General features: G+C 49.7%; 2 protein-coding genes and 1 pseudogene across 2 annotated transcripts in view; 1 reads left to right on the top strand and 2 right to left on the bottom strand.

Annotated features, from left to right (window-relative positions):
• Positions 1–23,382, bottom strand: part of AGBL3 (AGBL carboxypeptidase 3) — an 85,745-nt gene that overhangs the window by 8,214 nt on the left and 54,149 nt on the right. The window contains exons 14-15 of the mRNA XM_083180087.1: positions 6,356–6,588; positions 1,406–1,459 (exon numbers count right to left, since the gene is read on the bottom strand). Coding sequence (XP_083036213.1) covers positions 1,406–1,459; positions 6,356–6,588 — 287 coding nt within the window. The remainder of the gene's footprint in view (positions 1–1,405; positions 1,460–6,355; positions 6,589–23,382) is intronic.
• LOC146073741 (myb-related transcription factor, partner of profilin-like) lies at positions 6,662–11,807 on the bottom strand. Its single transcript, XM_083181141.1, has 2 exons — positions 10,293–11,807; positions 6,662–9,799 (listed from the first exon to the last, which is right to left on the bottom strand). The coding sequence occupies exons 1-2, from the start codon at positions 10,561–10,563 to the stop codon at positions 9,711–9,713; spliced, it is 360 nt and encodes a 119-aa protein (XP_083037267.1). The 5' UTR covers positions 10,564–11,807; the 3' UTR covers positions 6,662–9,710.
• LOC146073739 (E3 ubiquitin/ISG15 ligase TRIM25-like) lies at positions 11,602–13,527 on the top strand (annotated as a pseudogene).

The raw sequence follows: 23,382 nt of genomic DNA, 5'->3' as shown, positions 1-23,382 counted from the left end.
CGTTTATCGGTCGCACAGCAGCAATTGGGACAGCGTACACACCTATACAATCGAACGGCCGTTTGCCCCCAGATTGGAAGAACGGCCCGACGATTGTATATATGTGTACCCAGCTTTAGATATGGGATACTAGACGGTCCCGGGTCTGACTCTGGATTTGGATCCCAGGACAGACCCCGTATCCACTGCAGCTCTGACATGGGTTATTCCCGGTTCTGCGCTGTCTACACGGGCACAGTCTCTCTGCTCCCGGCTCTTAGAGATAAAGGAGGTCATTCTGGTTGACTTCAAAAGCTGCAAATTTCACAGCTCTGCAAGCCAACTAAATGCTGCCTGCCGGCCACTGTGCCATTTGCATGGGAACGGCCAGCGTTTTCAGCGTTCCCATGGGCACCACCCGTGCGCGCTGCCCCATGCCCCCCCCCCCCGATCCGTGCAAATGGGACAGCGATTAATCAATTTGCTGCATCCGTTTGCCCAAAGAGCCGGTGCATGCGCACAAACAGAACGTCGCTCCCCTGTGCCCACGCTGAATACAGAACCCGTTTACACTGCCGCTACCGGGCTGCTGCCTGTGGGTTGGATTCCTGAGTCACTGGACCCAGTTTTCTTTTTAGGGTGCAGTTACCACTGAGCCTCGACCCGGGTTACCGTGGCAATAACAGGTTTTAGCGGCGGGGGTAATTAATATTAATTAATAAATATTAATAAACACAAGTAGATCATTTGCACCTCTGGGAAAAATGAAAATGAAAAGCAGGGAGGGGAACAGAAGAAGGGGAACAGACGGAGGGGAACAGAAAATCAGGATAAAGACAGTAAGTACCGGACAATTGTCTAAAATAATACATGAGGTCTGCAATATGCATTGTAGCCTCGAGGATATAGACAGTAATTTACTGTAACAGAGATTTCCCTCCCTATAGGATCAGATCGCTGTCGATATAAATGACCACAGACTGTCGAATTCTCGCCCGTTTTTCAACAACCTGCTGCCATTTTCTCCGCCACGCCCACTTTCCGACACTCGGGAACATTGAATTCCGACTGTCGAGGATCTTATTCAGTGATCTCACTACCAGCTCCGGACAGATTACTGCTGCACAGGGACAGGGAAGTATTTGTGCACTTACAGGGCTGGTTCCCAGATGGGAGCAGAGCCAAAATATACTAGTAACTGTGCACCTGGTGCAAACCATTCTGCACCGCGAGGGGGCAAATACATTATTTTGCATGCAGGATAACTACTGGCTACTTTTGCATGTAGCTGACAAATGGCTGTATTTATAGCTTATTACAGCCACCGCTATGGGAGACGCCGAGCGTCAGTTCTGATTTATTCTGTATTTGACGTCAGCGGTAACACGAGTAATGTGCCATCGCCGGTGAATACAGAGCCACTCACCTTGGTTGTAATGACTTCTCCGTCGGCGTTGAACACAAGGTAGATGACAGAGACCTGCCAGACACACAACAAGGCGAGGTTAGCACAAAACCTGTATAAAATCCAGTGTCTGCTTGCGGCTGGAACTGACGGCATCTATGCTTTCCATGTGCCCTGTATAACGGTTTTCTACCCAATTCTAACAGATACTATCGGTATCCACCCCTGTAAGTGGAAGCGCTGCCGAGTTCCCTTAAATATCAGAGTTCCTGAGACATTATTTATTATTATTTATTTACAGTTACTTATATAGCGCACACATATTCCGCAGCGCTGTTCCGGAGCAAATTAATCTACCAGTATATTTTTTGGAATGTGGGAAGAAACCGGAGTACCCAGAGGAAACCCACGCAAGCACGGGGAGAATATACAAACTCCGCACAGAACGAGTAGTAGATAAGTGGAATAGTTTTTCCCTTTTAGGGCCATGGTGGGAATGGAACCCATGACCTCAGTGCTGGAGGCAGTAATGTAACCACTACACCATCCGTACTGCCCCGTATACATAACACATGGTGGGGATAGAACCCATGACCTCAGTGCTGGAGGCAGTAATGCTAACCACTACACCATCTATGCTGCTCTCTGGTTTGTACCAAGTATTTCCTGTACGCTGCAACACAACGTGTGTTTGTCAGGACAATTTAAACGTCTTTATGGAATGCTTTATCAAATAAGTCATGTGACACAAGGGGGCGGAGTCTCTGCCTTATACCGCAATCTTTGGGTGGGTGCCACATGGCAGGTTGGATCGGAGAGGAATTGTTAATGATGAGTGATGTGTCAGTGAGGACAGGGCTGCATGTGACAGGGAGAGTGACATGATGTGAGGAGGGGAATGGAGGCAGCAGGAAGCCACAGACTGACAGTTATATAGTAGGAGGAGCAGGTTCCCCAGCAGCACAGAGTATATCAGGAGATGAGTGATGTGTCAGTGAGGACAGAGCTGCATGTGACAGGGAGAGTGACATGATGTGAGGAGGGGAATGGAGGCAGCAGGAAGCCACAGACTGACAGTTATATAGTAGGAGGAGCAGGTTCCCCAGCAGCACAGAGTATATCAGGAGATGAGTGATGTGTCAGTGAGGACAGAGCTGCATGTAACAGGGGCAGTGACATGATGTGAGGAGGGGAATGGGGGCAGCAGGAAGCCACAGACTGAGAGTTATATAGTGGGAGGAGCAGGGTCCCCAGCAGCACAGAGTATATCAGGAGATGAGTGATGTGTCAGTGAGGACAGAGCTGCATGTAACAGGGGCAGTGACATGATGTGAGGAGGGGAATGGGGGCAGCAGGAAGCCACAGACTGAGAGTTATATAATGGGAGGAGCAGGGTCCCCAGCAGCACAGAGTATATCAGGAGATGAGTGATGTGTCAGTGAGGACAGAGCTGCATGTAACAGGGGCAATGACATGATGTGAGGAGGGGAATGGGGCAGCAGGAAGCCACAGACTGAGAGTTATATAGTGGGAGGAGCAGGGTCCCCAGCAGCACAGAGTATATCAGGAGATGAGTGATGTGTCAGTGAGGACAGAGCTGCATGTAACAGGGGCAATGACATGATGTGAGGAGGGGAATGGGGCAGCAGGAAGCCACAGACTGAGAGTTATATAGTGGGAGGAGCAGGGTCCCCAGCAGCACATAGAAGCGATCTGATGCTACTTCCAAACTGGTGCAGAAACATTGTAATGTCTGACGCACCTCTGTATGACACAACACTCCTCTATCCAACTTATTCTCATTTATTTCTGTACATTCTGCAACTGGATTTTGTTTACTATTAAATAAATTACACGAGAGGATGTTTCTTAACTGAATAATGACTTTAATCAATCACGAAATGAAGCCGGGGGGGGGGGGGGTCCTGGTAAGAGATAAACAGCAAGCTCATTATAAGGACATTGTGAACTACTTATTACAGACTGATGGAGAAATATGCTGTATACTAAGGGGTGATCCATATTCATGTACATATAGGTCTGACGTTACTGGATGTGGCCTGCACAGGTCTCCTTATAAGAAGGTGGGAGACTGGTGGAATACACAGTATGTATCAGCTGCTCTATCTATATCTGCCAGGCCGATCTGCAAAAGACCCAAATATAAATATTAATGCAGCTGTTCCTATAAGTGTAGACACACTCACACACTCACACACACTCACACTCACACACACACACGTATATAAGGCTGCAATTCACAGGCCCATTACATCAGGTTTGCCGACTTTAATATTCTCTTCTCTGGGAGAAGCCCGGAGAGGAGAGTTTCAGCAGCTGCTCGAGGGGCGGGGTTTGAGTGCGATGTCACTAAGCCCCGCCCATTATGTTAAACAGTTGAATTCACGCTGTGGATGTGTTACGTTGTGGAAACAATATTGCTGCAGTAAGGACACAGAAAGAGAGGGGAACGGAGCAGTTCTCTACGTGACACTCTGGTGACAATATCGGGGCTGTATTTGTGGTTAGCCGTATGATAATCCAAATTGTCCTAGGGGGGCTAATTCCCATTGCAAGCTGCTCACCACCGGATGATTTCCCAGTGTGTACAGTTTGTGCGTAGCGATAGTTATTGTGATAGAAGCAGGATGATCGGGGGCAGAGCTGACATCACAGACCCTCCCTCCAAACCCCTGGACACGCCTGCGTTTCCTGACACTCCCAGAATACAGCTGGTTACCCCCCCCCCCCCCCCCCCCCCCTAAACACTGGCTTTCTGTTAATCAACTTGCGAAAGGACAGTGATAAAAAAATATGGGGTGACATTTAATATGATGCGATTTTTAGTAAGTTTTATGAATTTGCACCTTATCGCTTTTTTAAATCACACATTTTTTGAAAAAAATTGACTATTTAATGGGATGCGAATTAGCGGCTGAAAAATGCAATATGGTGTCATGAAAATGTGCGAATTAATGCACATGTGCGATTTTGTGCTGAGCATAACCAGCCCCGGGCTCAAAGAACCTGTCCTGGTTTTAGAAATTCAGGGGTCAAAAAACATTGGGGATCCCCATGATTTCTAAAACCAGCACCATGCTCAAGGGCCGGTCCTGGTTCCCAAAATATGGGGGACAATATGGATATTTTTGGCAAACTGCACCACGTAATGTATGTGTGAATGAATGTAGTATGTAATAAAGTTATACCGTTCGTGTGTTTTATTTCACTATTTATCATGTTGTGGAACTACAAGACCCAACGGGCCATTTAATGCCCTGCATGCTGGGACTTGTAGTTCCACAATATTACACAATAGGTTCATCTAATATGAACCATTTATCAGCCCAGTGCCCACCGACGCAGGGACACCGGGGACAGCCTGGGCAGGGTTAACTCTGGAGGGGTGCGGGGGGGGGGACCACCCCCTTTATTGGGGTGGTCCCCACTCCTCCAGGGTCCCTGCCCAGGCTAACCAGCCATGGGGATGAATGCTTTGGCCGGGGGAATTTGCATAAATTTCCCCCAGCTGTGGCATTACCCTGTTGGCTGTTTGGGCCCGGTGCTGCTTGCCAAAATACGGGGGGGGGGGGGACCCCTCGTCATTTTGTCCCCCGTATTTTGGAACCAGGACCGGCCCTTGAGCCTGGTGCTGGTTTTAGAAATCCTGGGGATCCCCTATGTTTTTTGACCCCTGAATTTCTAAAACCAGGACCGGTTCTTTGAGCCCGGGGATGGTTATGCTCCGGAGAGGGGACAAAAAAAATATGGGGTGACATTTAATAGGGTGCAAATTTTTGTATGGTTCTGAAATTGTACCATATCGCATTTTTTTAAATCGCTAAATTTTTTAATTTTTTTTTTTTTACTATTTAATGGGATGCGAATTAAAGGCTGAAAAATGCGATGTGGTGCGATTTTTAGTCATTAAAATGTGCGATTTGTGTAAAAAAAAATAAAAATTGGGGCCCCCTCCTGAGCATGAAAGAACCAGTCCTGGTTTTAGAAATTCAGGGGTAAAAAAAAGGGGACCCCCATGATTTCTAAATCCAGCACCAGGCTCAAGGGCCCATCCTGGTTCCCAAAAAATGGGGGACAATATGACTATTTTTGGCAAACTTCACCAGTCCCAAACACCCAACAGGGTCCTGGTCTGTGCATGGGGGTGTGTGTGTGTGTGTGTGTGGACCCGCTGCTATGAAAAAGGGGGTGTGGACAGACCCGCTGGCGGGGGTGTGTGTGTGTTCCAGTCAGGGCGGCGTGCATGTGAGGATGACTTCATGCCGCCCCCTAGTGGCGAGGGGTGGCTGGCTGTGGTGTATAATGGTGGGCGTGTGGTGTAGCTCAGGCTGTACGAGGGGCGGTGTGTGTGTAATGCTGGTCTTTTCCCTAGGGGGGGCGGGGGGGTTGTCTATAACGCCAGACGGGGGGCAGAATCTGGCTAGACTTTGTGTGTATAATGCTGTCAAGCACTCTTGTAACTCCGCCCAGCGTTATACACACAGGAGATGAGTGACAGATCTGGCTAAATATATAAGAGATTGACTGTCACCCATGCTGTTTTTTGATTACAGAGGGACCTTGCGCATACTTGATACGTATACATGCTCGGTTAATCAAAAAATGTTTGGGCTGCAAGTTTGCCCAGTAATCCGATCTGAATAACCCCCTTAGTACACAGACTCCTAAGTCACAGCTGGAAGAGGTCAGGGGATGGTAGATTATGATGTCATTGGTTATATTGGGAGATGAAAGCTCTAGAAGGGATCTACAAGGAAGATGTGTAAAGAGGGAAGTGGGGGAAGCCCAGGACAGAGCACTCGGGGAGGCCAATGGCAAGCTGACAAGGAGGGGAGGCGGAGCTAGGTGCAGTGACAGAGAACGAGCGGTCAGTAAGCTTGTGTGAAGATTTCAGAATTCACAATAAATATTATATATTAATCTATGGAGTAACATAAAAGCTGTACAGACCTTCTTAGCACCCAGGTCTTGGAAGAGCGGCTGCCTCTGCGGTTTAGAAAGGGTCATTTTGCGTCTCCTTGGCACCTGCGGAAGGTTTCGTGGCTTCTCCGGGGAACAAAGTTTCATCTGGGAAGGAAAATTATTGAAATCATTTCCGCTCTGAGTTCTATTATGTTTTACGTGACTGAGTGTTCCGGGACATGAGATGGGCTGATTGTATCCATTTACTAGTACTATAAGGACTATGAAGCCCATTTATCAAACCATATTTGCGGCTAAATCCCCGAAAACACCAGTTTTCGGGGTTTAGCCGCAAATATTAAGTATCTCCTAAATGTATCAAAGGGATCTCCGATTCCTGCTGCGATCCCCCTGCACCGCCGCCAGCCTCATCCCCCATAGGTTTCTATGGGGGATGTGAAGCTGCCCGATGTATTAACATCGGGCAGCTCGGCTTCGCATCCCTGGGCTATCGCAATTCTGGGATGGCGATAGCCCATTCTAGCCTATGGCTACGGGATCGCACTGCCGAGCGGGGCAGTGCGGTCACAGGGGTCGGCGGGGGTCAGCGCATAACCGCGCATGCGCAGACCCCCCGGCTTCCGGGTCAGGGCTTAGCAGGGACAGGCTCCTTTCGGAGCCCTGTCCCTGCGCCCTTTTAATCATACATTCAGGCGGTGTACTTCAACACCGCAATGTGATGTCCGGCGATGCCACTGCGCCGGCATCGCAATATGTTGATAAATGCGCCCCTATAGGAGGACGTATCAGTGCCTGGCAGTATACAGAGGACAGGGCCGAGTGCCGCTACATCATTATATCTACAGGACAAACCCAAAGCACAATAAAAAGGTAAAATCCAAACTGCATTCAAAGATAAATAGGATCAGAACCAATCCGGTCCCCACAGTGACACCGACCCGATGCTAAGGGCATGTACTGAGCATGTGCACAACTCAGGAGAGAACACAACTCTAACTACACAACCACAACACACCCATGGACTCGCATGCCTTGTTGCCCCCAGTAACGCCCGGTCAGGGCTTGCAGAGAAGTGACTGAGAAGTGCCCAGGACAATTGCTGGTGTGGGCTTACAGATGCGAATGCAGCCAGCAAACACATGCGCAGAATGTGGCCGCAGTCCAACTTGCTTATAACGCACAGAGGTCCCTGCATGTAACGGTACTGCTTCTGGTGAGTGTGCTGCAGTGATGAGGTACAGTATCTGTAAGGTGGTAGAATGCCCTGGGGTGCAGATCTAGGACAGATAGATACATTCTGCTGGTGAGTGTGCTGCAGTGATGAGGTACAGTATCTGTAAGGTGGTAGAATGCCCTGGGGTGCAGACCGAGGACAGATGGATACATTCTGCTGGCGAGTGTGCTGCAGTGATGAGGTACAGTATCTGTAAGGTGGTAGAATGCCCTGGGGTGCAGACCGAGGACAGATGGATACATTCTGCTGGCCAGTGTGCTGCAGTGATGAGGTACAGTATCTGTAAGGTGGTAGAATGCCCTGGGGTGCAGACCGAGGACAGATGGATACATTCTGCTGGCGAGTGTGCTGCAGTGATGAGGTACAGTATCTGTAAGGTGGTAGAATGCCCTGGGGTGCAGATCCAGGACAGATAGATACATTCTGCTGGCGAGTGTGCTGCAATGATGAGGTACAGTATCTGTAAGGTGGTAGAATGCCCTGGGGTGCAGACCGAGGACAGATGGATACATTCTGCTGGCGAGTGTGCTGCAGTGATGAGGTACAGTATTTGTAAGGTGGTAGAATGCCCTGGGGTGCAGACCGAGGACAGATGGATACATTCTGCTGGCGAGTGTGCTGCAGTGATGAGGTACATTATCTGTATGGTGGTAGAATGCCCTGGGGTGCAGCCCGAGGACAGATAGATACATTCTGCTGGCAAGTGTGCTGCAGTGATGAGGTACAGTATCTGTAAGATGGTAGAATGCCCTGGGGTGCAGATCCAGGACAGATAGATACATTCTGCTGGCGAGTGTGCTGCAGTGATGAGGTACAGTATCTGTAAGGTGGTAGAATGCCCTGGGGCGCAGATAGATACATTCTGCTGGCGAGTGTGCTGCAGTGATGAGGTACATTATCTGCAATGTGGTAGAATGCCCTGGGGTGCAGACTGAGGACAGATGAATACATTCTGCTGGCGAGTGTGCTGCAGTGATGAGGTACAGTATCTGTAAGGTGGTAGAATGCCCTGGGGTGCAGATCCAGGACAGATAGATACACTCTGCTGGCGAGTGTGCTGCAGTGATGAGGTACAGTATCTGTAAGGTGGTAGAATGCCCTGGGGTGCAGACCGAGGACAGCAGCAAAAATGGGGTGTGGCCTTGCAACAGTGCCACACCCCCAAAATGTTGGCGTGTGCGCACTGTCCCTCCTTGGAGGAGTCAAATGTTGGGAGGTATGGATAAACACAATCTACTCAATTTAATATTTTAATAAGAAACTATGGGTTACATTTAATAGGCTGCGAGTCTTGATTTTTGGTGATAATTAGTCAACAAAATGGCGCTATCACATTTTTAGCAGAAATCGCCAATTTAATAGGGTGCGCTAAATCCCGTAAATCGCACTTTTTGAGCGATAACTCGCAACTTTCTCACTTGCCGGTAAAAATTCGCATTTTTATCGCATCCAGATGTTTTCCCATTCTAAGGTTCTGATGGGCGAATTGGCCCAGAAGCAACTTTGGTCAAGTGCAGAAATGGTTAATTTGCTCACTCATTTTTACTCATAAAATCCCCTACATATACCCCAACATCATTAAGGACACCTGTGAGGGTTTTAGGAATGGAGATTTTGCAGAGTGGTTTGGAGTTGGCTCTTTGTGATTTTGTGCATTTGGAGGAGCTGCGCAGAAGGAGGGAGGAAGCTGCACACCAGATCCAGGTACCCCGACTACTGCGTGCTTCAGGTAGGTATCGTGCTAGGCTGTACCTGGACTCCCTCTCGGATCAATGGGCTGTGGGGATGTTTCGCCTGAACTGCATTAACCTGTTGGACTTATATGAGGAGGTGAGAGATGATTTGGACCCTTATGGGGGTGGCAACAATGCAGTGTCTGGGCTGCAGAAATTAATGTGTGCCCTCTACTTGGCCACAGGCTCAACTCAGTCTGTGACCTCGTGGTCCTTGGGGGTCTCACAAGCCACTTTCTCAAAGCATTTTAATCAAGTGTTACTTGCTTTAAAGAAGTTGTGGCACACATACATCAGATTCCCACGTTCTGAGTCCGAGTGGCAGGACCTTAAGGTGGCTTTCTATAGGCTCTCAGCATTTCCAAACGTGCTGGGAGCCATAGATTGCACACACATTGAGCTTCAGGCACCACCCTTATGGGGATAGGTCTATGTCAATAGCCTCTGCATCAGCACCAATCGGTCTGTTGCGCTGTGGTGCGGCAGCACTTCGGGATGGATAATCTGCAAAGGAAATGATGGACAGGCGTTAGAGACCTTGCATGGCCAGCATTTATTACCAGCATGATTCTTTATGTTACAAATAACCCTAAATACTCACATGGTGATGTCACCACTAATTAATTTTATTATTTTGCATTTCTTTTTTTAAAAATGATTGACTGATATAATAAATATTGATTTTGACTGAAAACTGGCCGCAAATCTGCTGTATGGAGGCGTTTCAGCTATACCAACATGACACCTATGTTTGGGGCCACAGCCATGTTAACCTGTAAAAAAATCTGATAAACATTTCTCCTAAACCAGCAGGTGTGGAACTACATGGCCCAGCATCATCAACTAATTCTATCTATGAGCATGACATTTATCTAGGTTCCCCTTGCTGGGATATGTAGTTCCACAGCAGCACTATTGTTATGCTAACATTACAAGAGAGCATTACAGTTATAAAACATTGCAATGTATGTTGTACATGAAATGTGGGCCCACTTACCAGCTTGGGGTGGTGTTGGTGGCCTATCTGTATACGCCACATGGAGCCCAGGAAGGACCTCTGGTGGGATGATCTGCTTTAACTTTTTCTCATAGGAGGTGTAGGAGACACGTTTGGGGCTTCCTCCTCCAGTCTGCGTAGCCTCTATGACCTCAGTGGTCATTTTGGTCTTCAGCTGCCTTTTAATGTCGTTAAAATGTTTCTTGACATTTCTGACGATGCGTTTATGACTGCTGACTGCGTTGACCGCCTCTGTTATGGAGTTCCACATGGCCCTCTTGCGCTGTGCAGTGGTTCTATTATTATGTTTTCCCAGCAGCCGGTATATAGGGATAATGGCCTTGACTTCTTCATAGGAAAAGCGCACCTTCCGGACACTTTAGGTGCATCCAGTTTCTCCCTCCTCCTCCAGCTCCTCTATGGCCATGTCCCCCTCCTCCTCCAGGGCAGAGGAGATGTGGCCCTCCTCCTCTGTCTGAGTGGTGAAGAGGTCCTGTGTTAGGGCATGGGATGTGGATTCAATAGGGTCCTCCACCTCCTCCTGCTGTGCCTGCTCCTCCGGGCTGGGCCAGGCCTTGCTGTGGCCATGCTGCCTGCCACACTGCTGCCTCTCCCTCTCAATGTGCTGGGTGTCAGCATTCCTCTGCTGCCTCTCCCCCTGGCTCCTTTGGCACTGCTGCTGCATACCTCCTCTCCTTTCCATACTCCTTACTACCTTTCAAAGTTTAAAATGGCGCCTGTGCCCCTTTATATAGGCGGTGTGATGCATAATGTAGGGGACTTAGGTGGGCCAATAGGTTAGGGGGTTATTTGGTTTGCGGAGGCAGTGTTGTAATTCGCACTCTGGTTGGCCCTAAACTCGCACATGACTGCCGGGAAAAATCGCACTTTTAAGTGTCATAAAATCGCACCACATCGCATCTCTTCGCACTTTATCGCACTTTTTAGCTGCATATTCGCATCCCATTAAATATACGGTTTACAAAGGAAAATGCTATTTCAAAAAGTGCGATGTGCGGCAATATGGTGCGATTTTAAAAAGTGTGAAAAAATTGCATTCTATTAAATGTAACCCTTTTAGCCTAGGAGCGCTGTGAAAAAAATTCAAATTCTCCAGGTGACTTGATTCAAAAAAGTTTGGGAACTTCTGTCATAAAGGAGCCTGTTGCTATAACAGGTCCCCCTCCCCCTGATTACAGAATGCGACTTTACCAGTATCTGGGTGACAGCTCCCCCTCCCCCTGTGTACAGAATGTGACCTCACTGGTATCTGAGAGACAACTCCCCTCCCCTGTGTGCAGAATGTGACCTCACTGGTATCTGAGTGTCAGACTTTCACTTTCATTTCTCCCTCCTGCTGCAGCGATGGCGTCTGCTGATCTGAGACAGGAGCTGGACTGTTCCATCTGCCTGAGCATTTATACAGATCCTGTAACCCTGAGATGTGGCCACAACTTCTGCCGGGTCTGTATTGATCGTGTGCTGGATACACAGGAGGGGGCTGGAGTTTATAGCTGTCCTGAGTGCAGAGCAGAGTGTCAGGAGCGTCCTGCACTGATACGGAACATTCCTCTGTGTAACATAGTGGGGAGGTTCCTGTCTGCTCGGCCAGATCAGGAGGAGACTGGGATCTGCTGCACTTACTGTGTGGACTCTCCTGTACCTGCTGCTAAGTCCTGTCTGATGTGTGAGGCTTCTCTGTGTGATAAACACCTGAGAGTACACAGCAAGTCAGCAGAACACGTCTTATGTGACCCCACCACAGCTCTGGGGAACAGGAAATGCTCCGTCCATAAAGAGCTCTACAGATATTACTGCACTGAGGACTCTGTCTGTATCTGTGTGTCCTGCAGTTTGGCTGGAGAACATCGTGGACATCTGGTGGAGATGCTGGATAAGGCCTCTGAGAAGAAGAAGGAGAAGCTGAGGAATGTTCTGCAGAAACTGACCACAAAGAGAGCGGAGACTGAGAATAGAGTCCAGAGACTGCAGGAGCGCAGGAGAGAGGATCAGGGAAAAGCAGCGGGTGTAACAGACAGTCACTGCCCTGTTTAGAGACATCAGGAGACAGCTGGAAGACCTGGAGAAGAGAGTCCTGAGTGAGATCTCCAGGCAGGAACAGCGCGTTTCACTCTCAGTCTCTGATCTGATCCAGCAGCTGGAAATAAAGAAGGACGAGTTGTCCGGGAAGATGCGTCACATTGAGGAGCTGTGTAACATGTCTGATCCAGTGATTGTCTTACAGGAACCGGACACAGGGGACTTGTGTGACACTGAGGACACAGAGAGACATGATAACCAGGTCCATGGTGCAGGAGGTCTGGATGTGGGATCCCTCTCAGGGACATTACACACATTATCTGATATAATAACAGGGATAAATACAGGGATCTATGTGCAGGAAGCTACAGACCTATTACTGGATGTAACCACAGCTGGTAATTATATACAGATATCAGGTGACAGGAAATCTGCATCTGAGTCACCAAACCAGAATCACCCAGTAACACCAGAGAGATTTCAGGGTAATCAGGTAATAAGCACCAGGGGATTCTCCTCAGGGCGACATTACTGGGAGGTGGATGTCAGTAATTCAGGGTACTGGAGGGTGGGGATGTGTTATCCCAGTATAGACAGGGGAGGAGACCAGTCAGGCATTGGAGATAATAACAAGTCCTGGTGTCTGTGTAGGTGGTATAATCGGTACTCAGTGATACATGACAGTACAGAGATCCAGTTACCTAACAATATCCCCTATGACACAGTGAGGATATACCTGGATTATGAGGCAGGACAGCTGTCCTTTTATTCTCTGTGTGACCCAATCAGACACTTACACACCTACACTGCCGCCCTCACTGAGCCCCTCCATGCTGCATTATGGGTAGCGGACAAATGTATAACTATATCTGGGGGAGTCAGGAGCTGAAAGACATTACAATAAGTAATCTGCCCAGAGACTGGTAACATCACAGGGAGGGGAAGCTGATTGGTGAAACAATAGAATAGAATGAAGCAGTAAGTGGTGCTACAGCTGAGCCCCTCCCCCTTTGACAAAACATGATAAGTGTGCCTGGATAGGCTAGAGAAGCTCTCATTACAAATCTTAAATCAGCTACAATGTGATTTTGTTTGGAATTTGGATTCAAATTTGCCACCTCATCCTACCTACATAAATACTGTTTCTTTAATAATTTGTTAAAATAAAAAAAATCTAATTGAGCAGTTGGATTTCATTGTTGATAAAATGGACTGTACACAGGGAAGGGTATATACTGGGTAACAGAATCAATGCTCTTCCTTGATTTACTACCCAGTGCCAAGGAATGGAATGTACACAGGGAAGGGGATATAAAGTACTGGGTTCTAGTGTCAGTGCTCTTCCCTGATGTACTACCCAGTGCAGTGGAATGGACTGTACACAGGGAAGGGGATATACTGGGTTCTAGTGTCAGTGCTCTTCCCTGATGTACTACCCAGTGCAGGGGAATGGACTGTACACAGGGAAGGGGATATACTGGGTTCTAGTGTCAGTGCTCTTCCCTGATGTACTACCCAGTGCAGGGGAATGGACTGTACACAGGGAAGGGGATATACTGGGTTCTAGTGTCAGTGCTCTTCCCTGATGTACTACCCAGTGCAGGGGAATGGACTGTACACAGGGAAGGGGATATACTGGGTTCTAGTGTCAGTGCTCTTCCCCGATGTACTACCCAGTGCAGAGGGAATGGACTGTACACAGGGAAGGGGATATACTGGGTTCTAGTATCAGTGCTCTTCCCCAATGTACTACTCAGTGCAAAGGAATGGACTGTACACAGGGAAGAGGATATACTGGGTTCTAGTGTCAGTGCTCTTCCCTGATGTACTACCCAGTGCAGGGGAATGGGCTGTACACAGGGAAGGGGATATACTGGGTTCTAGTGTCAGTGCTTTTCCCGGATGTACTACCCAGTGCCAGAGAATGGACTGTACACGGGGAAGGGGATATACTGGGTTCTAGTATCAATGCTCTTTCCTGATTTACTACCCAGTGCAGGTGAATGGACTGTACACAGGGAAGGGGATATACTGGGTTCTAGTGTCAGTGCTCTTCCCCGATGTACTAACCAGTGCCAAGGATTGGACTGTACACAGAGAAGAGGATATACTGGGTTCTAGTGTCAGTGCTTTTCCCCGATGTACTACCCAGTGCAGGGGAATGGACTGTACACAGGGATGGGGATATACTGGGTTCTAGTGTCAGTGCTCTTCCCCGATGTACTACCCAGTACCAGAGAATGGACTGTACACAGGGAAGGGGATATACTGGGTTCTAGAGTCAGTGCTCTTCCATGATTTCCTACCCAGTGCATGGGAATGGACTGTACACAGAGAAGGGGATATACTGGGTTCTGGTGTCAGTGCTCTTCCCCGATGTACTAACCAGTGCCAAGGATTGGACTGTACACAGGGAAGGGGATATACTGGGTTCTAGTGTCAGTGCTTTTCATCGATGTACTACCCAGTGCAGGGGAATGGACTGTACACAGGGATGGGGATATACTGGGTTCTAGTGTCAGTGCTCTTCCATGATTTACTACCCAGTGCAGGGGAATGGAAATGAACACAGGGAAGGGGATATACTGGGCTCTAGTATCAATGCTCTGCCCTGATGTATTACCCAGTGCCGGGGATTGGACAGTACACAGGGAAGGGGATATACTGGGTTCTAGTTTCAGTGCACTTCCCCGATGTACTACCCAGTGCATGTGAATGGACTGTACACAGGGAAGGGGATATACTGGCTTCTAGTGTCAATGCTCTTCCCTGATGTAGTACCCAGTGCCGGGGAAAGGACTGTACACAGGGAAGGGGATATACTGGGTTCTAGTGTCAGTGCTCTTCCCCGATGTACTACCCAGTGCCGGGGAAAGGACTGTACACAGGGAAGGAGATATACTGGGTTCGAGTGTCAGTGCTCTTCCCAGATGTACTACCCAGTGCAGGGGAATGGGCTGTACACAGGGAAGGAGATATACTGGGCCCTAGTGTTAGTGCTCTTCCCCGATGTACTACCCAGTGCAGGGGAATGGACTGTACACAGGGAAGGGGATATACTGGGTTCTAGTGTCAATGGTCTTCCCCGATGTACTACCCAGTGCAAAGGAATGGACTGTACACAGGGAAGACGATATACTGGGTTCTAGTGTCAGTGCTCTTCCCCGATGTACTAGCCAGTGCAGGGGAATGGACTGTACACAGGGAAGGGGATGTACTGGGTTCTAGTGTCAGTGCTCTTCCCCCGATGTACTACCCAGTGCCGGGGAAAGGACTGTACACAGGGAAGGGGGATTTACTGGTTTCTAGTGTCAGTGCTCTTCCCCGATTTCCTACCCAGTGCATGGGAATGGACTGTACACAGAGAAGGGGATATACTGGGTTCTAGTGTCAGTGCTTTTCCCAGATGTACTACCCAGTGCCAGAGAATGGACTGTACACAGAGAAGGGGATATTCTGGGTTCTAGTGTCAATGCTGTTCCCCGATGTACTACCCAGTGCATGGGAATGGACTGTACACAAAGAAGAGGATATACTGGGTTCTAGTGTCAGTGCTCTTCCCCAATGTACTAACCAGTGCTGGGGAATGGACTGTACACAGGGAAGGGGATTATACTGGGTTCTAGTGTCAGTGCTCTTCCCTGATGTACTACCCAGTGCATGGGAATGGACTGTACACAGAGAAGGGGATATACTGGGTTCTAGTGTCAGTGCTCTTCCCTGATGTACTACCCAGTGCAGGGGAATGGACTGTACACAGGGAAGGGGATATACTGGGTTCTAGTGTCAGTGCTCTTCCCTGATGTACTACCCAGTGCAGGGGAATGTACTGTACACAGGGAAGGGGATATACTGGGTTCTAGTGTCAGTGCTCTTCCCCGATGTACTACCCAGTGCAGAGGGAATGGACTGTACACAGGGAAGGGGATATACTGGGTTCTAGTATCAGTGCTCTTCCCCAATGTACTACTCAGTGCAAAGGAATGGACTGTACACAGGGAAGAGGATATACTGGGTTCTAGTGTCAGTGCTCTTCCCCGATGTACTACCCAGTGCAGAGGAATGGGCTGTACACAGGGAAGGGGATATACTGGGTTCTAGTGTCAGTGCTCTTCCCTGATGTACTACTCAGTGCATGGGAATGGACTACAGATGGGTCAGGTCCCATCCTTGCAGGGGATGGCGCTGGCGTCGCCAGCCGCCATCCCCCACCAGCGCCATGGCGATCGTGAGAAAGGGACGCGCGCGCACGAGAGGGCGCGCGCGTCCCCTTCCAACGGCGCTTCCATCAGTTCCCCGGGTCCCCGCCGGCTTGCCGGCGGTGACCCGGGGTCCCCGCCGCCTGCCCGCACCCCCCACTAACCCCCCCTAACCCTGTCCGTCTCCCTGAGGCGGAGACGGACAGGGTTTCCGTCGCGCTAGCGACGGAGACTGAGACGCGCGTGCGCGTGAGACGCACGCGCGTCTCAGTCTCCTCGCTGGCGAGGCTGCTGGCGGGTCGCCAGCGCGTACGTTCTGGCGACCCGCCAGCAAGGATGTAGGACATCACCTACTGTATATACAGGGATGGGGATATACTGGGTTCTAGTGTCAGTGCTCTTCCCTGATGTACTACCCAGTGCCAGGGAATGGACTATACACATGGAAGGGGATATACTGGGTTCTAGTGTCAGTGCTCTTCCCCGATGTACTACCCAGTGCATGAGAATGGACTGTACACAGGGAAGGGGAAATACTGGGCTCTAGTGTCAATGCTCTTCCATGATGTACTACCCAGTGCCAGGGAATGGACTGTACACAGGGAAGGGGATGTACTGGGTTCTAGTGTCAGTGCTCTTCCCCAATGTACTGCCCAGTGCAGGGGAATGGACTGTACACAGGGAAGCGGATATACTGGGTTCTAGTGTCAGTGCTCTTCCCTGATGTACAGCCCAGTGCCGGGGAATGGACTGTACACAGGGAAGGGGATATACTGGGCTCTAGTGTCAGTGCTCTTCCCTGATGTACTAATCAGTGCAGGGGAATGGACTGTACACGGAGAAAGGGATATACTGGGTTCCGGTGTTAGTGCTCTTCACTGGTGTACTACCCAGTAGAGGGGAATGGACTGTACACAGGGAAGGGGATATACTGGGTTCCAGTGTCAGTGCTCTTCCCCGATGTACTACCCAGTGCAGGGGAATGGACTGTATACAGGGAAGGTGATATACTGGGTTCTAGTGTCAGTGCTCTTCCCCGATGTACTAACCAGTGCCGGGGAATGGACTGTACACAGGGAAGGGGATATACTGGGTTCTAGTGTAAGTGCTCTTCCCCGATGTACTACCCAGTGCATGGGAATGGACTGAACACAGGAAAGGGGATATACTGGGTTCTAGTGTCAGTGCTATTCCCCGATGTACTACCCAGTGCATGGGAATGGACTGTACACAGGAAAGGGGATATACTGGGTTTAAGTATCAATGATCTTCCCTGATGTACTACCCAGTGCCGGGGAATGGACTGTACACAGGGAAGGGGATATACTGGGTTCTAGTATCAATGCTCTTCCCCGATGTACTACCCAGTGCATGAGAATGGACTGTACACAGGGAAGGGGATATACTGGGTTCTAGTGTCAGTGCTCTTCCCTGATGTACTACCCAGTGCAGGGGAATGGACTGTACACAGGGAAGGGGATATACTGGGTTCTAGTGTCAGTGCTCTTCCCTGATGTACTACCCAGTGCAGGGGAATGGACTGTACACAGGGAAGGGGATATACTGGGTTCTAGTATCAATGCTCTTCCCCGATGTACTACCCAGTGCAGGGGAATGGACTGTATACAGGGAAGGTGATATACTGGGTTCCAGAGTCAGTGCTCTTCCCCTATGTACTACCCAGTGCCAGGGAAAGGACTGTACACAGGGAAGGGGATATACTGGGTTCTAGTATCAGTGCTCTTCCCCAATGTACTACTCAGTGCAAAGGAATGGACTGTACACAGGGAAGAGGATATTCTGGGTTCTAGTGTCAGTGCTCTTCCCTGATGTACTAGCCAGTGCCAGGGAATGGACTGTACACAGGGAAGGGGATGTACTGGGTTCTAGTGTCAGTGCTCTTCCCTGATGCACTACCCAGTGCCGGTGAAAGGACTGTACACAGGGAAGGGGATATCTTTAGATCTAGTGTCAGTTCTCTTCCCTGATATACTACCCAGTGCAGGGGAATGGACTGTACTCCGGGAAGGGGATATACTGGGTTCTAGTGTCAGTGGTCTTCCCTGATGTACTACCCAGTGCCGGGGAATGGACTGTACACAGGGAAGGGGATATACTGGGTTCTAGTGTCAGTGGTCTTCCCTGATGTACTACCCAATGCCGGGGAATGGACTGTACACCGGGAAGGGGATATACTGGGTTCTAGTGTCAGTGGTCTTCCCTGATGTACTACCCAGTGCCGGGGAATGGACTGTACACCGGGAAGGGGATATACTGGGTTCTAGTGTCAGTGTTCTTCCCTGATGTACTACCCAGTGCAGGGGAATGGACTGTACAGAGGGAAGAGGATATACTGGGTTCTTGTGTCACTGTTCTACCACAATGTACTACCCAGTGCCGGGGAAAGAACTGTACACAGGGAAGGGGATATACTGGGTTCTAGTGTCAATGCTCTTCCATGATGTACTACCCAGTGCCGGGGAATGGACTGTACACAGGGAAGGGGATATACTGGGTTCTAGTGTCAATGCTCTTTCTCCGAAGTACTACCCAGTGCAGGATAATGGACTGTACAGAGGGAAGGGGATATACTGGGCTCTAGTGTCAATGTTCTTCCCCGATGTACTACGCAGTGCAGGGGAATGGACTGTACAGAGGGAAGGGGTTATACTGGGCTCTAGTGTCAATGTTCTTCCCCGTTGTACTACGCAGTGTCTGCGAGTGGACTGTACACAGGGAAGGGGATATACTCATACCCACCATGGCCCTAACTGTGCGGAGTTTGTATATTCTCCCCGTACTTGCGTGGGTTTCCTCCAGGTACTCTGGTTTCCTTCCACAATCTCTTATATATTTGGCTACATCTGTCACTCAAAGTGTGTCTGACTCTCTAACACTGGGTGGAGCCTCTGACTTACATGACTGACTCACATGACAGAGAACCAGCCCAGTGAGACCACAGTGCCAGACACCCTCTGCCTCCCCATGTTACATCACACAGCAAAGACACAGCTACTCACCAGACACACCAGGTGAGCGCTCCCCGCCGCCCCCCCCCTCCCGTGATTCGCAGCACCCCCCCCCCCCGCGACCCCCCCTCCCACGATTCGCGGCACCCCCCGAGATCCGCGGCACCCCCCCGCAACCCCCCCTCCCGCGATTCGCGGCACCCCCACCCGCCCCCCTCCCGCGATTCGCGGCACCCCCTTGCGACCCCACCTCCCACAATTCGCGGGGCCCCTCCCACTATTCGCTGCAACCCCCGCGCCCCCCTCCTGCAATTCGCAGCACCCACCCCCGCAATTCATGGCACACCCCTCCCGCGGACACCATTCAGAGCAACCCGAGGATCAAATGGCGCATGCAAAACACTGACACGGCTATGGTCGACGATGTAAAAGGTTGACATGAGTTTTTGAAGATTTCTTTTTCATTTTAAGAATGTTTTCATATTCATTCTCATGTGTCGACATGGTCACCAATGAATTGCCACACTTATGTCAACATTTAATGTGTTGACCTTTCTGTGTTGATTTTTTCTTGTGGCGATTTGCGGCACCCCAGCGACCCCCTCCCGCAATTCGCGGTAGACCCCCCCCTCCCGCAATTCGCGTCACCCACCCCCCACGACCCCCCTCCCGCAATTCGCGGCTGCCTCCGCGACCCCCCCCCCCGCACAATTCGCAGACACCCCCCACCTCCCTCCCCCCCATTCACGGCAACCCCACGATTAAATGGCACATGCAAAACACTGACATGGCTATGTTCGACAATGAAAAAGGTTGACATGAGTTTTGAAGAATTATTTTTCACTTTTTGAATGTTTTCATATTCATTCTCATGTGTCGAAATGGACACCAATGAAGTGCCACACTTATGTCAACATTTAAATGTGTTGACCTTTCTGTGTTGATTTTTTCTTGTGGCAATTCGCGGCACCCCCCCGCGACCCCCCTCCCGCGATTCGCAGCACACCCCCGCAATTCGCGGCACCGTCCGCGACTCCCGCGATTCGCGGCCCCACCCCGTGACACCCCCCTCCTGCGATTTGCGACACCCCTCGCGCAAATCACGCCCCCTCCTACGCTTTGCAGACCCCCGCCCTCTCCCGCGATTCGCGGACACCTGCGCCCCCCCTCCCTTGATTCACGGCACCCCCGCGCCCCTCCCGCAATTCACGGCACCCCTAAGCCCCTCTTTAGTCCCCCGTATACTCACACACCCCTATCACTACCCAGCTTCCTGCTCTCCTGAACCGTAACTTCCACCACTGGGGAGTCGCTGACGCTGTGTTGCCCACATGCCCCTATCATGCCTCATAGCCCAGCCTCCTGCTCTCATGCACCCTAACTCCCACCCAGTAGGAGGAGACACTGACTCAGGGCCACCATCCTGTACTCCTGTGCTGCCACGCTGGACCCTCACCCACTGGCAGAAGCTGCACAGTATCTCCCACCCTCCTCTTTAGTCCCCCTTATGCCCACACACCCCCTTCCAAATCATATGCTCTCTATTTAACACATTTCACCTATAACTCAAGTTGCAATACAGGCCATCTTTCATACAATTCTAACCATCTTTCTCATATACAAATGTTCACAAATTAAGGGGGCGCAGCCCCTTACGACGGTGTGATTACGTAGGGCGCGATGAATCACCTAGTCCAAAAATATACCGGTAGGTTAATTGGCTCCCAAAAAATTATCCCTAGAATGTCTGTGTGTGCATGTACATGTGGTAGGGAATATAGATTGTAAGCTCCACTGAGGCAGGGACTGATGTGACTGTTCAACTATACTCTGTAAAGCGCTGCAGAATATGTGTGTACTATATAATAACTGGTAATAAATAAATAATAATACTGGGTTCTACCTAATATAGAGCACCAGCAGCCCCCCTGATTACAGATGGATAACCTCAGTCTTCCGGCAAGTAGGTCAGCAGCAGAAGTGATACGTTCTAGCAGTTCTCAGGCCTAATTGTGTTTTTTCCAACTAAAGGGTTGCAGAAAATGATTAAGAAATAAACAAAATTGTCGCTTAACCATTATTTCTATTTAATATATGAATGAGAGTGGTTTAGGAAAAGAGTCCAGTAAATTCCCCCCCAATACATTTTTAATATTACTACATAGTGCAGACTTCTGTGATAATGTTTGATCAAACATGTAAAGCAGGTGCATTGCCTTTGGTGACCAGCAGGTGGAGCTGTGACCTAAGCTTATCTGTTACTACTTAGTAGTAGTAGTACACATGGCCGACCATCTCCTTACAGTAGTGAAAAGCAGTGTTGTGCCCTCGGCATTGGGTGTGTCATAAAGTACACAGTGTATTGGTACGCTGTAATGCCGACATACAAAGGCTGGTGACATCCTCCTAATGCATTCCAAAATATTCCCCTATTCTCATAATTGCAGCCTGGTCGCACTGTTCAAGAAAATCCAAGGTTTCATTAACGGAATGACAATATTCTGCCTCGTTATGCTGGGTTCCTGGGGTGACGATCACAGCGCTTAGAGTAGTGACATCTACGGGTACTGAGCATCTTTCTAAGTACCATCCACCCTCTGGGGACGGATGATCAGGGGCATAACTGGGGGGGAAATAATCTAATTACACAGCGATTCGGGGTTGTACCCGTGTTGGTTGTTTCTCATTTAGGGCTGAATGGACGTTAGTGGGTGGTAACAGGGTGGCATCCGGCATTGGCAGGTAGGAGACTGATGCCCAGGGCAGGTAGAGACAGCTGCATCCTAGTCATTGTCGGATGCAGAGATTTATCTCCTTTTGGTCAGATCTCCTGTGCCAAGGACGGAGCTGGTGCTACAGCAGATTATAGTGATGCCAGCTGCCCGTGTATGTGGAGGGCTGGGGGGTGGTGCAATCTCATAGATCCGGCAGACTCAGAATACAGGCGGGTGTTCCTATGGATTTCTGATTACTGGCAGAATTACAACCCTATGAGTGGCACTATGCCCACATCTATGTGGCACGTGTAAGCTTTCCATTGGCTTTTTAGCACCAAGCAGGACTCCTTTCAGTGGAAGAATCAGAAAACTTCACAAACCCTTTCAAAGCACCAGCTCTGTCCCTGGAGAAGGAGATACGACTGTAATCGGACATATGCTCTGGGGTGGTAGACCTGGCGGGAGATGGGCAGGACGACCTTCCATCATCCTAACCTAGGAGTTTATCGCAAAGCGGCTTATTCTCAAATGGACAAAACCATGCTGCACTGCAGGTGGGGCAGATGTAACAGGCGCAGAGAGAGTTAGATTTGGTAAATCCGGCCTGCTTTATTTTTACACTGCAATTTAGATTTCAGATTGAACACACCCCACCCAAATCTAACTCTCTCTGCACATGTTACATCTGCCCCACCTGCAGTGCAGCATGTTTTTGCCCATCAGGTTTGAATATCCCTGCACCTTGGGTGGCACCACCAGTCACACCAGCCTGCGTAAATCCCATACCTGCACAGGGCAGGCGACAGGGCGGGTCAAGGGGGACACCTGTACCGGCCCCAAGCTTGTGAGGGGCCCAAGGTTCTGAGTGGCTCAGAGTCTGTAAGCATATCTGCAGCAGTGCAGTACCTAGCAATGGATAATAAAGGCACCCGCCTGGATTCCTGTAGGGTACTTGCCTGGAACCCCCCTCCGGTATTAGTGAATACTAATTATGTTTATTTTATAACAATAAAAAAAAAAAAAACACGTTTAATATGCAGTGGGCCCCCCAGATCTATCAGTGTACTGGGCCCCAAGATTTCTGTTGCCAGCCCTGTACCTGCAGCACAGCAGCACAGTCCCCCCATACTGGGTTACTAATTTCTGTATGATGTGGTTCCATATA

Source organism: Crinia signifera, chromosome 4 (assembly GCF_055691185.1).
Source record: "Crinia signifera chromosome 4, ASM5569118v1, whole genome shotgun sequence".
NCBI classification, from domain to species: domain Eukaryota; kingdom Metazoa; phylum Chordata; class Amphibia; order Anura; family Myobatrachidae; genus Crinia; species Crinia signifera.
The sequence above is the reverse complement of the archived record's forward strand: the minus strand, read 5'-3'. Positions and strand labels throughout refer to the sequence as shown.